The sequence below is a fragment of the Sarcophilus harrisii genome, chromosome 3 (assembly GCF_902635505.1).
Source record: "Sarcophilus harrisii chromosome 3, mSarHar1.11, whole genome shotgun sequence".
Classification (NCBI taxonomy): Eukaryota; Metazoa; Chordata; class Mammalia; order Dasyuromorphia; family Dasyuridae; genus Sarcophilus; species Sarcophilus harrisii.
The window spans coordinates 166,995,038-167,008,679 of NC_045428.1; the positions used below are offsets into that span (position 1 = coordinate 166,995,038).

A 13,642-nucleotide genomic window follows, 5' to 3' on the forward strand; every position below is an offset into this window, starting at 1 on the left:
CTCTTAAAAAGAAGAACAACAAATTTTTGTGATAAATATGCATAGCCAAGTAAAACAAATTTCACCAATTGTTGTACACAAAAATATGTGTTTTGTTCCTTACTCTTAAATCCATCATTTTTCTGCTTTACACAGTGTAGAGACACCAAGAGCAGCTTATCACTTTGCTCTTCAGGCCTCTGGAATCATGAATGGTCATAATTTTTAAGCGTTTTCAAAATTGGTTTTATAGTGTTGTTATTATCATATAAAATATTCTTCAGGTTCTAGTCATTTCATTTTTCATCACTTATATTGTTATAATACTGATTTTGTAGTATAAATCATTCTTATTCTGCTTACTCCCTTCTGCATCTTTCTAAATCTTTTTGAAGTCATCAGTTTCCTCATTTGTGTTATAGTATACAGTATTCCATCATATTCATATATAACCACTTTTCCAGCTATTTCTCAATTGACAAATATCCCCTTGGTTTCTAGTTTGGTGGGTTTTTTTGCATCCCAAAAAGAGTATATATTTTAAATATATTTTATATATTTTAAAATAGATATTTTTGTGCATAAAAGACTTTTTTTCTTTTTTGAACTCTTTTGGGTAAAGACCTAGCATGGGTATAGCTGAATCAAAGGGCACATATTATTTAGTAACATTTTCTGTATCATTCTAAATTTCATTCTAGATTAGTGCACTAACTCTTCTTGCAGAAAATATTCATGATGTATAGATTTGAGACTTTTGCATATTTTTATCAAAGCTTTTTATTTTCAAAACATATGCATAGATAATTTTCAGTATTCACCCTTGTAAAATCTTGTGTTCCAAATTTTTTCTCCCTCCCTTTCCCTACCCCCTCCCTTAGATATCAAGTAATCCAATATATGTTAAACATGTGTTATTCTTCTATACATATTTCTACAATTATCATACTGCACAAGAGAAGTTAGATCAAAAAGGAAAAATATGAGGAAGAAAACAAAATGCAAGCAAACTATAACAAAAATGTGGAAATACTATATTGTTATCCACACTGAGTCCCCACAGTCCTTTCTCTGGGTTCTGCATAGTTTTTAAACTTTTAGTTATTTCATCAACATATTTTTCAACATTCTTCTCTATGTATTGAAGTCATTAAACAACAAACATCTGCTCATTTAAAAGTCTCATCAAATATTTTGTAGATTTTTTTTAAATTTCAGTTTGTTTTTTCTTTTTGGCAACAGACTTTATTAAGATGCAGTTATCTTCATGTGGTAAGCACATGAATTCTATAGAATGAAGTGATCAAGTATCCCATATAATGCTATTTCTTATCCTTTGCAATTTCATAAAATCACTTCTGACAAATTCTTTTAAAAAAATTCTCTAAGGAGAATCTGTGAGCCAAATTTAACTAGTTACAATTTTATTTATTTATTTTTGGGGGCTTTCCTTTAGAACGAGAATAAATGTTGAAATGATTCCAGTCATTGCACAAGGCTCTCACATTTAGAATATCAGCCCTTAACTTAATGTTTATGGAGAGTATAAAAACTTTGTGACACTTAGCCCCTTCATTTATTCTGTCAGGCCACTAGGTGGTAAAGTGGACAAAAAGCAGGACTTAAAGTCCATTAATCCTGAATTCAAATTTGAACTCCGAAACTTGCTATATGATCCTAGGTCATCTAACATCTGTGTGCCTCAGTTTTGTCAACTCCAAACTGATATAATATTATAATATAATGGTATATTCTTGTGTATATATATATATAGTGTTATGATATACCATAATAATAATGTTATAATAATAGGACCTACCTCCCAGGGTTGTTGTGAGGATTAAATGAGATAATATTTCTAAAATGTTTAGCATAGTGCTTGGCACATAATGGGCTTCTAGTTGATATTTCTTCCATTCTTTTGCATTTATCATTCACTCATACTCATCATCACCATTAAAAGAAGCAGCGAAAGACTGAGGGATATTTTTTGTTTTTCTTTGTTTCATGGGTGCCATATTTAAAGAATTTATCATTTAATGCCAAACTTTCTATACTTATCAGCAGATGTAGCAGAAAGCAGATGAGGATTGTCATAAGACCCATATTTAAAATCTTTCCAGTGTGAGAGAAAATACCAGGCCACTTATAAGAACCCAGCGTCACCTCTATGCCATGTTATGACATTGAAGTTATAATATACTGCTACCATTATTACTATGAAGCTAGGTGGCAAAGTGGATAGAATAGTACACTCAGAGTCTAGGAAACCTAGATGGAACTCTTGCCTTAAACACTTAGTAGTTGTGGGACTCAGCGCAATTCATTTAAGCTTTTTTAGCATAGTTACTTCATCTGTCAAATTAGGATAATAATAGAACCTAATGAGATAATATATAAAAAGTGTTTCATAAAGCTTAATGTAAAAATGATAGCTGTTATTATTATTACTACTACTACCACTACCATCATCACCATCACCATCACTACTCCTCCTCCTACTTCTATTATAACTGAGAAATAGTGAAGACTGGAATCTCTTGTTTAGGATTCAGCTTCTTCTTGAGTTTGGACTCTCATCTGGTAGAGGAACTCTATCTATGTTTTGGGTAACAAAAAAACCAAACTCTGATGATCCTATACAGTCAACAAAACACTTAAACAGACGGAAAGGGATTTATAATTAAACAATCTTATTGCCCATCAATAATTCCCTTCTGCCACAGGTACCAACTCATGGTTATTTCCTCTTGTTCTGTTGTTCTTTTTGGTACAGTTTCAGAACAAGAGGATCGGTATTAGAGGAATACTTAGTTTCTTAAGAAGTCCAAATAAATTTATGTGAAATGTTGGAATAAATTTATTTCCCGCAAGACCAACTGAGCCCTTATTCTATATTTGTGAGACCCATGACAGTTCCCTTACCATCTCTGGGCCTCAGTTTGTCAACTGAAAAATGCAGGGTTTGGTCTCTAACTTCTTTCAACTATAATTCCTATAAATTTTTTGCAGATAAAGAGAAGAAGCCAGAATGAATGCAAGCAGCTCTAGTCAAGACCAGTATTCAGAGAACATGGCACAATGCCTTGTGTAACTGGGAATTTTATATATGATTTGAGATGATTACTATGACCATTTTAGTATTAATGGCTCTATCAGTGTTACTAAATTTCCCTTAGTACCAATCCAGTTTCTTGACTCCTTCTTAGCATCAACTAATAGACCTAGAGCTATGCCTGTACTACCAATGTGGCTTCTTTACACAGTATCTCAAGAACCTATGATTTCAGTGCTACTTTCCCTAATGATGAAGACAGCAGCATTTATATATGTTGGCAGATGGTCTTTATGGACTACAGTGCTTTTCCCTCCCCACCTCACAATTCCTGCAGTTTATCACTAGACCAATTTTTTAGTAAAGTTGTAAAAAACAACTTATCTGGTCCCATAAAGACACATACAGATTGTCATTGGACATATACTTAAAGCTGCCATGCACTGAGAACTTAGGGGTTACTTCAGTGCTATGATAAACCCTTGAAGAAGGATTTTAGTGAAGCTGCAGAGTGCAGTCAATGAAATATCTTTTCTGGTCAAGAATGATACTGATTCTTGGTTTGATTAAGCCCCAAATAACTAAATATTCTTTGCTTCATAGAACATTTTTCTGAAATAGAAGAGATAGAGAATTTTACTCTCAGGTAAATAACTTGAAAAATCCCAATTCTCAAATATCCTTAATCCTCAAATATTCTCAATATTCCAGTTATTCCTTTGCATTTTGACTGGGTCAGGCCAGTTTTTATCCCTTCCATCACCTACAGATTAATACAGAACAGTACCTTTACCCTTTTACCCCTTCTTCTCCTAGGAAAACAACAATAAGACATGTACACATATTTCTTAAACCAGAACTTAAGCCTCAGACACAAAAGCACACAAAAGTTCAGTTAAAGAAGGAATATTACATGTAACATAAGGCAAATCTCTTCAGATAGAATAGATAGAAGGTTAATATATATTTTTGCTCATGCACAAGTCACTTAAAATCATTGACTTATGACTACGTAACAGATGAGTTACTAATATGCATCAGTTAGTCATTAAGCATTTATTAAGTGCCTACTATGGACCAAGGACAGATGTTGCCCTTAAGGCAATAGTAGGAGTTTCCATGCTGGGGTCTCCCATACTGATAAAATCGCAGGTCTGAATTTTTTTTTCTAAGTAAGAATCCATAGAAATCAGCAAAGAACATATTGTGTAATAGCCTGTTTTAGAAATCTGGATATGAAGAGGGGTTATGTAGAGTAGGTACATAGAGATATCAACAGTACTAGAGAAGTCTTCAACACTAGTTGATAGGGTACCAAGATAATTACTTCTGGCAAGGATAGCAGTTGATGAAATACATGGTTTTATTATAGATGATTGAAGCACTTATGTGATTGCTTTCAGGTTATGCCTTCCACCTAGGAACAATAAGGTAGTCCAGTGGATAGATGTTGGGCCTGGAGAAAGGAAGATGAGTGCAAAACTACCATCCATCACTTATTATCTGTATGACCCTGAGCAAGTCACTTAACTCTGCCTGACTCGGTTTTCTAGATTGTAAAATAGGGATAAGAATTGTATCTTCCTTTAAAGTTTGTTGTGAGGATCAAATGAGAGCTTGACATGTAGTAGACATCCTAAAGGTCTATTTTCTTTCCTGGCCATTGATTCTCTAGGGAAATTAAAACTCTAATATTTCAGTTTGATGGAAGATAGATGACTGATTACAGTAGGTAATCATTACTGAGATAATGGAAGCTCCAAGTCATGAACTTTGGATTGCAAAAAGAATAGGGCTGTTGATTCTAGAATATAAGGAAGTTAGAACCAGTGAAACACAGACTCCAGATTCACATTAATTTATAAAACTAAATTAATGTTGATTCATCTAGGAAACACAGCAAATAACATATTGGCTTAATTCAAGCTAATAAAGCTTATTTATCAGAACAATAATCATGATTGATCAGTCAAAAGGAAACATAAGTCATGAAACTGCATCATCAGTACTTATGCATTAGGAAGAGGATTCATAAAGAAATGGAAGTTTTATATCATGCCTATATCATTAATCTAATATGACATGGAACAGAAACCAATCACATAGAGTTAATTGCACCCTAGAATTAATGAGTAAGATTTGTTTAAAAGAGTTCAACTAATTTTATTGGGTTAAGTCTATTCCAGAGGAAATAACAAAAATGATGTTCAGAAATTCTATTGTGTATCTCTCTGTTATATTTATTATGTGATTTTATGAATTATAGTCGGCTGTCATCTTACAATGACTTGGAGGTGAGTTTGAACCTTAGTTTATTAGCTTTTTTCTTTAGTCCTCACTATAGGCACTGTTTGGCATTGCTGCTGATAGAGAGGGACAAGCAGATGGCTGGCTTTTTTTTTTTTTAATCCTCAAAGCTTCTGTATTACTGGTCATATAATTCTTCAATGAGAGTGACTTATTTCAAACCCATCAATAGAATTAACAAATATTTACAATTGACATTGATTGAATATGCATGGATAATGGTGTTTCCTTTGCTTAACAATAAAAATTAGTAATGTTCCCTTGGTAGTAGATATATTAAAGTTAGAACGAGATAGAGATTAGCATGGCCTCTAAACAAGAATGACAATCAAATTCATGATTCATTCCATTTTTTTTTTTGTCCACAAAGAAACAACATTAAAAAATAACAGTACCAAATAAGGAACTTTAGAAACCCAGAAGCAAATTATTGAAGAAAATCCTCTGCATATTGTGTCTCTAAGCAAGATTAAGTGCAACTTTTTTAGATGCCCTAGTCTCATTCCCATCATCATATTTGAGAGGAGTAGGAGACAAATGGGAGAAAAGAAAAAAGGAAGAAATTTGAGAGTTTTCTCTTTGTTCTCCTTAATTCTCATGCTTATTTTCTCCTTTTCTACTTTATATTCAAGTTAGTAGTAATATGAAGAAAAGCTCTACAAAAGTCCTTCTCTAGTGCTTTCTCATAACTAGAGAGGCCTCTGGGTTCTCAAAGGCTATGACAGAGGACCACAATCTCACCATAATGCATGGAAGTCTCTGCAAAAAAACTATGTCTATTATCCAAGCATGAGTTTAGCTCAGTATAGAGAGAATCTTTGACAGTACACTCAACAAGGGAAAGAAAGGAAATAACTATCAAGTGGCTACTATATGATCTATTGCTGGAGGAAGTAAATCCTAGCAATATTATAATTCCTATGCTATGGAAAAACAGAAGTCATAAAGGTGTTGTATCTAATTGTAAAGATGACTCATGTTCTCCTTAAAGATGAAAAGATCACTGACAAAATTGAATTTATTAGATGTAACATTTCATAGATTACACCTGATTATCTTACATTAAACTAAATTTATTATGCATCAACAAAAAGGTCACCATGCATATAGTTGCAGCTTATCTGTTAATATCTGTTGCAGAGGATAAGGAGAGAATTCTATGAAGAATTTGACAAGACTTTACAAATATGATTATTAACATGTATATTTACCCACAAATATGACAAATAAATATTGCTATATATAATATAAATATTACTATATATTATTACTGTATATAATATCTATTTCATGTATAAATATATACTCAACCTATACTTTAATACTCAATGACTTAAATGCAGAGGATGACATGGGACAGACAAGGAAAAATTGTTAAACATGGCTCAAGACTGAGAAATAGAAGAGGACAGAAGTTTGTATAATTCATAGAAACCAGAAGAACTAAAAAAATATGCAAAATTACTAAAGCAATGTAAATGGGAAAAAAAACCCACTAGTCTTGGCTCCAGAGAAGAGTTGACAAAATATATCTTTCCCCCTTCTTTGAAGAAGTGAGGATACTGTTATGCTAGTTTAAAAAGACATCACTGTATTTTTTTGTTCTTCAATTTTGTTACAAATTATGGCTTGATGTATATTACAGGAATTGGGAAGTCTTAGAAAATGAAAAGTGATATGAAAACAAAAAATATTGGTATATATAAAACTAAGAGTAGGGTAAAAAAAAAAAACATACCCATATACAATGAAGAATTTCTTTAAGAAGAAAATCAGAAGATATGCATTGAATAATGTCACATACAAAAAAATTAGGTTAATATTAATAGATTGAAAACAATTGATTACAATGTGAGGGATTAGAAAAGCATATCAGATCTCTATTTTGTACATCTTTTGTACAATATGCATACAAAATGTGCTTTTGTGTGTCATTGTCATGAGTTAATGTTTTGTCTATCTCTTTGGTTCCAGTTACATAAACTCCCAGTATATAAACTCTCCATAGACAGTATGTTAGTTTGTTACCTAACTTTTATATTTCTTCTAGTCTCTGCATACAAGAGGAGTTAATAAATGTTTGTTGAATTGAGTTGAATTGAAGTAAAGATTTCTCCTATACCTCTGTCTCAGACCTCTCTCCATTGTGTGCTACTTTTATAGATAATGAGTTGGGTCTTCTCAGAGTTCATTTAACACTGTCATTTAAGTAGCAAAGCCTTAATTTTCTAAAGGTTACCCCTATATCTTAAAAGGATAACAATATGCTATGGAATATTATTGTTCTGTAAGAAACGACCAGCAGGATGATTTCAGAGAGGCCTGGAGAGACTTACGTGAACTGATGCTAAGTGAAATGAGCAGAACCAGGAAATCATTATACATGGCAACAGCAAGACTATATGATGATCAATTCTGATGAACATGGTTCTCTTTAACAATGATTCAAACCAATTCCAATTGTTCAGTGATGAAGAGAGCCATCTACAGCCACAGAGAGGACTATGGGAACTGAGTATGGATCACAATATAACATTTTCACTGTTTCTGTTGTTGTTTGCTTACATTTTTCTTTCCCAGTTTTTTTTCCTACTTGATCCAATTTTTCTTTTTTTTAGCAAGATAATTGTATAAATATATATACTTACATTGGATTTAACTTATATTTTAACATATTTACACATTGGACTATCTGTCATCTAAGGGAGAGGGTGGGGAGAAAGGAGGAGATAATTTAGAACAGAAGGCTTTGCAAAAATAAATGTTGAAAACGTATCCATGCATATGTTTAATAAATAAAAAGCTTTAATTAAAAAAAAAAAAAGATTCATGAGTTTCCCAAAGTTTATAACCTGTGTTCTGGGAAAATCTTGCCCCAATTTATTGTTTACCATCATTGCTATTTTTTCTTATTTTTTTTTTTTCATGAGTAGAAATGTTATGTATGGCATAGTGAACCCAATATTTCCACTAACAAACTTTGGGAGATAAAATAACAGGGTGTGGGTGTAATAGAAGGAAGGAACAGGAAGGAATCTCAAGGGGGCATATGATCTATTTCTCTGCACCTAAATCATGTTGGACTGATGAAAAACACATATGTGGATTTCTTTTTTATTCCTTACACAATGTGCTGGGACATGGTGATCTTCTCCTAGGCTAGATTCTGGACAAAGTATAATGGGCATAAGGACAAAAGCAATCTTCCTCAGTCTTGCCCCTGTCTGTTTTGGCACCTTTTTTTAAAAGATGAGAAATGGTGCCTTGCTGACTGGCTGATTGACTAAGCTAATGTTATCTCTGGCTGTTCTTGGACTATATGAAAGTAATTTTATTCCAATTATGTTTATTCATTTATTTGCCACCAGGAGCCGAGGCCTCTCAACACTGGAAGGTGCCAGTTTTATTCAAGTGGGGAAGGATTCTTGTATGACGTCTACCAGACTGAGGTAAATAAAAACTTTTGCTTCGTGTGCTGATAACTTTAAAGATCTAACACATTTCCCTGTGTTCTTCTCTAAAAGAAAATGTAATATTCCAATTCTACCAGGTCTTCCCACCATCTCTGTAACTTCTGTCATGGTGGATAATTTATTTTCTGCGGTTGATTTTTTTTTAGATAGCTTAAAAATCAATTGTGTTTATTTTGGCAATATTATTCACATTCCATCTTTGGTACATTATGGTCTCTTGGAAATTCATTTGTTCAGTTTTGTATTTTTTTTTCCATGAAGATTATTATTAGTTTTTTTTTCTAATACTGACTTTAACTATTGCAATAAATAGCTGACAATAAATCTACATTGGCTTAAGATACTCTAACATTCAATATATTGACCTACCAGTCAAGAATGTTAGTATTTTTCATAGTGAATTTTCCCCCATTTCCAGCTACATCAAAATGCCAGAAATAGTAAAGAGACAAAACATGAGTACATTTCATCTTGAAATAGCAGACATTCATGTTTGGTGCTTTGTTTCCTTTGCTTTGCTACTTTCCTATCTATTGCTAATTCTGTTAGTTTGAGTTGGCATGGGCTATGCAACCTGTTACAAATGAAAAAGGAGGAGGGATTCACGGAAAGGAAAATGAAAAACAAATGACCCCATGGTTTATGGGAAGCCAGATGTCCTTCTTCACAATTTGTTCCTTGGCTCTGTAGAAAGTCACTGGAACTGCATCAAATTCCTTGATAGAATATTTCAGAGAATAGATGTTTTGAAATTCATGTGTATTGGGGCTTAGTTGTGAGGAGGGGAAGGGAGAATGTTAAACAAGAATCATGTGCTTTGATGCAATGTGGTCCCCAGGGTAGTTTCCCAAAGAAGGCCCCTTAGCTGGCTTCAATCATTTCAAGGTCCCAGGAGTGTTGTCTTGGAATGAGGTCCTGGGATTCATTCTCTTCCCTTCTTAATTGCCCTTAGATTACCATGCCCTTCTGTGTTTACTGGGGTAGAGTACCTAGTTATTTTAAAGTACCCACACTTTTTACTATAATGTGAACAAATCTTTGAGGACAAATTATATGCAAGTTCTGTACAATAACAATAAAGATTTACAAGTATTTGAGGGGAAATGAACTATTATTAAAATAAAAAATTAATGATGATAGTCAGAGAAGAAGAGTAGGTAGAAGGCCAAACTTACTGTAGGGAAGAACTGGTCACAAATCTTATTTCTATATAAAACTGGAAATCTGGGTAAGTCATTTAACTTTTCAGTGTCTCCAAGCAAACTTGTAAGTTGAATAATATATTGTTAATGATATGCATTGGTAGAGGAAGCTTCCTCACCAGATACTCTTGATACTAATGCAATTACAGGTCCAGAAAATGAATGAAAAAATAACACATTTTCTATATCATTTTGGGGATAGGTAGGTGGCACAGGGGATCTAGTGCCAGGCCTGGAGCCAAAAAGATTCATCTTCTTGAATCTAAATCCAACATCAGACACTTGCAAGTTGTGTGACCCTGGGCAAGTCATTTTACCCCTGTTTGCCTCAGGTTCCTCATCTATAAAATGAGCTGAAGAAGAAAATGATAAAACATTTCAGTATTTTGGCCAAGACAACATGAAATGATGTTATAAAGAGTCAAATATGATTGAAATGACTAAACAACAGCAAAAATCATGAGTTTTATCAAGTGATTCCCTCATTTTAAAAAGTCTGAGAAATAGGTAATTCAAGTATTACTGTTCCCATTTTATGTATAACAAAACAAAGTTTAAAAGGCTTGTTCACCTTCACTGTATAGGTACACTTTCATTAGACCTTTCAAACACTGGTTAGTCTTTCTGAGATTCTCCCTCTCCTTATACAATCAAATAAGAGTTCCCCCAAAAGTTCAGCCACTTAGTCCTTCCTTGCTAGATTACTGTTTTGTTTTGTTTTTTAATTTAGTCATCAGATTATTTCTTTTAGCCACTTTGATCCTTGGAGAAACCTGAGTTCTTTTCTAAACAATTCCAGGTCCACTTCTTGGCTTTCTGTTGAACATTCCCTTTTTAAAGCTGAGTTATAATTTATTATTACTTTTATTGTTACTGCTCCTCTTACTACTGTATCTGCTCCTATTTCCCCTAGTAGGTCTAGATATTTGAGTTTCTTTCCAAGAAACTCAAGGAGTTTTCCAAGTAGAGACGTATGGCAGATAAGGACAGCATCAATTTAGGTTCACTAAATGTTATGAAAAAGGAAGGTGAAAGACAGAAAATGGCTGATTATTACTGTGGCAGTCATTTCTGAATTAGTTTTCTGGATACAATAAGTTATCAACTTATTAGGATAAAACAGTCTCTTTACTGGTAAAGAATGATTACTCAATACTCTGTGCTGAGTGAGAGGTGGGGTTGTCAAGAGGTTGAAAAAGAAGAGAGATTATAATCTTCTAATTCTCAGCTTTGAGAAAGAAGATGTGCTTCCAGATTCTCTTCAGGTTTCAGAGTTTGAGAAAGAAGCCAGCATGTAGAGGAGCTGGCACCTCAATCATGTCCTTATCCCTGGCTTGCTTTACTTGGGAGTAAGGGAATTTTTATTTGTATGAGATCTGGGACTTTCTCTCTTTTGATTGAACTATATTGCTCCCAATAAGAGAACTCTTTAATTCTTTATATTACTTAATATATTCTCATCTGTATACCTTCTTTGATTTCTGTTTACTATTTATAATTTATGATTGCCCTAATCTTACTCTTGTAAATAAATCATGTATCCTGGTGAACAGGATTAGATGAACAAGAAGATATGAATTGAGACTCTCACCATTTCCTATAAAAGTTTAAATGATAATAGACAATCACTACAATGAGATATTGATGAGTCTAGGAACCACCCATAAACATGATCTCCTTGTGCTAAAAAGTGCTAATAAGGAAATACTGATCTAAGATATAAATTTATTTGAAAAATTTGTGAAGAAGAAGAATGATGGGAAATTACAAGTAGTATTGCTACATAAAAAGTGAAGAGTGTCAGGAAAATACAATGCAATTTTTTTTTTGTAAAAATAAGTTAAGACGGAATGTTTAGGATGAAACTGTGACAATAAACAATTGAAAAATGTAGGGGAAATCTAATATTTTCAAAATAAATAATTTCTCTGTTGATGACATTTGAGGCTACTAAATTTTGACTCTAGCATGATAAACCCCAGTTTGCTATACGAGTAACTAGAAATAGCATTAAAGAAAACAAAGTTGGGGAGAAAAACTGAATTAGACAGTTTTTGAAGGTGAAAAAGAAGTTGAAGGTGACAGTTTTGAAGATATTGAGCAACTGAATCTCAACATTCACCCTTGCAAAACCTTGTGTTCTAATTTTTTTCTCCCTTGAGTAATTGATTCTCAAAATAGGAAAGAATTCAGGTAATTAGAAAAAATTACACACAATATTACCACTGGGTAAAAAAAAAAACTCCCCACAACTGAAAGGACTTCAATAATTATGAATTCACATAGCTATTTTCTCATTTATTTTTCTTTATACCAGATTTTTTTTTTTTATTTCATTGTAACTGTAGTGAGAAACATTCTCTGTCAATACTGAAGGAGCCTTTTCTTCAATTTATGGTCTTAGAGAATTACTTAGGGGGACTTTGAACACAGTGACTTTTTCAGAGCTGCACAGTCAGGAGTCTTCCTGAGTCTAAGGAAGGTTCTCTTTTCATTATGGCATAGTTGTCTCTCTCTTTTGATATTCTATGAAAATAGCATATCAAATCAAAGACTTCTTTGGTGAAAATATTCTTCTCATATTTTTATCAAGAATTCTGTGGACTATGAAAGAAATTGGCTCAGTTAAACAAAATTCAGTTCTTCCCAACCAAGGATTTACCCATGCATATATTAAGATCATTTAAGATATCTTGGTATGTAAAATAATAGGGGTAGTTATTTGATGACACTCTAATCATTAAGATCAAGTGGAATATAAATAGAAGACCTACTGTCTGCCAGGGATGTTTCTCACTTTCATGTAGGATGTTCCATGTACAATCTAAAGGAAATTGGAATTCCATATAAATTGGGAGGTTTTCCAAATATTTCTGTCTCTAGAGATGATTTTGTATTGATTGCTTTAAGTTTTGGTACATTACAGAAACTCATTTAAAAGAATATTGCTTAATAGTCCAAACAGGAAAAACTGAGATGGAAAAAATGCCAGTAATCTTAATTAAGAAATATAATGGTGAGGTGGTCCATAGATTTGATACATCAAAATAAATATTTAGGACAGACATTGTGAGTGACAAGAGGCTGACCTATGGGAATTCCATGATACTCCTAACACCATCCAACATCTCTTCAAAAGAAGGTCCTTCTTTTAAATGTCAGTATTCTTCTGGTGATGCTTATATATCTGTGAATCATGGAATTCCGCAGTTTCTAAAATATCAAAATCAAGGTTTATACAAAAGCAGTTATTTCTCTTGGTTTTGTAATATTTCCCTTTTCATTGCCTATTGCCTCTTGCCAGATAACTTCCCCCACTAACAGGATGTATAATATCCTGAAAAATCAGAAGATTCAAAATCATAAAATCTTAGAATTGAAAAGTACTTAAGACAATTAACTGAGTTTGATGTCCTGAGCTCACTCTAAAACAAAGGTTCTTAGTTTGGGGTCCACATTCAGATTTCGAGGAACCTGTGAACCTGATTGAAGAAAAATGATATCTTTGTTTACACTAATCTTTGATTTCCTTTGTCATCCTATGAATTCTATTTTATGCATTTAAAAACATGATTCTGAGCACTTCACCAGATTGCCAAAGTGGTCCATGGCACACACACACACAC

At 33.1% G+C, this 13,642-nt stretch overlaps 1 protein-coding gene and 1 non-coding gene across 2 annotated transcripts in view; both read left to right on the forward strand.

The window, feature by feature from the left end:
* The window catches only part of TMEM255B (transmembrane protein 255B), a 118,373-nt gene that overhangs the window by 86,603 nt on the left and 18,128 nt on the right, over nt 1-13,642 (forward strand). Inside the window, exon 5 of the mRNA XM_031958756.1 lies at nt 8,710-8,790. Coding sequence (XP_031814616.1) covers nt 8,710-8,790 — 81 coding nt within the window. The remainder of the gene's footprint in view (nt 1-8,709; nt 8,791-13,642) is intronic.
* Nucleotides 5,595-5,697, forward strand: LOC111720004. Its single transcript, XR_002769897.1, has one exon. It is a non-coding gene; the product is annotated as a U6 spliceosomal RNA (small nuclear RNA).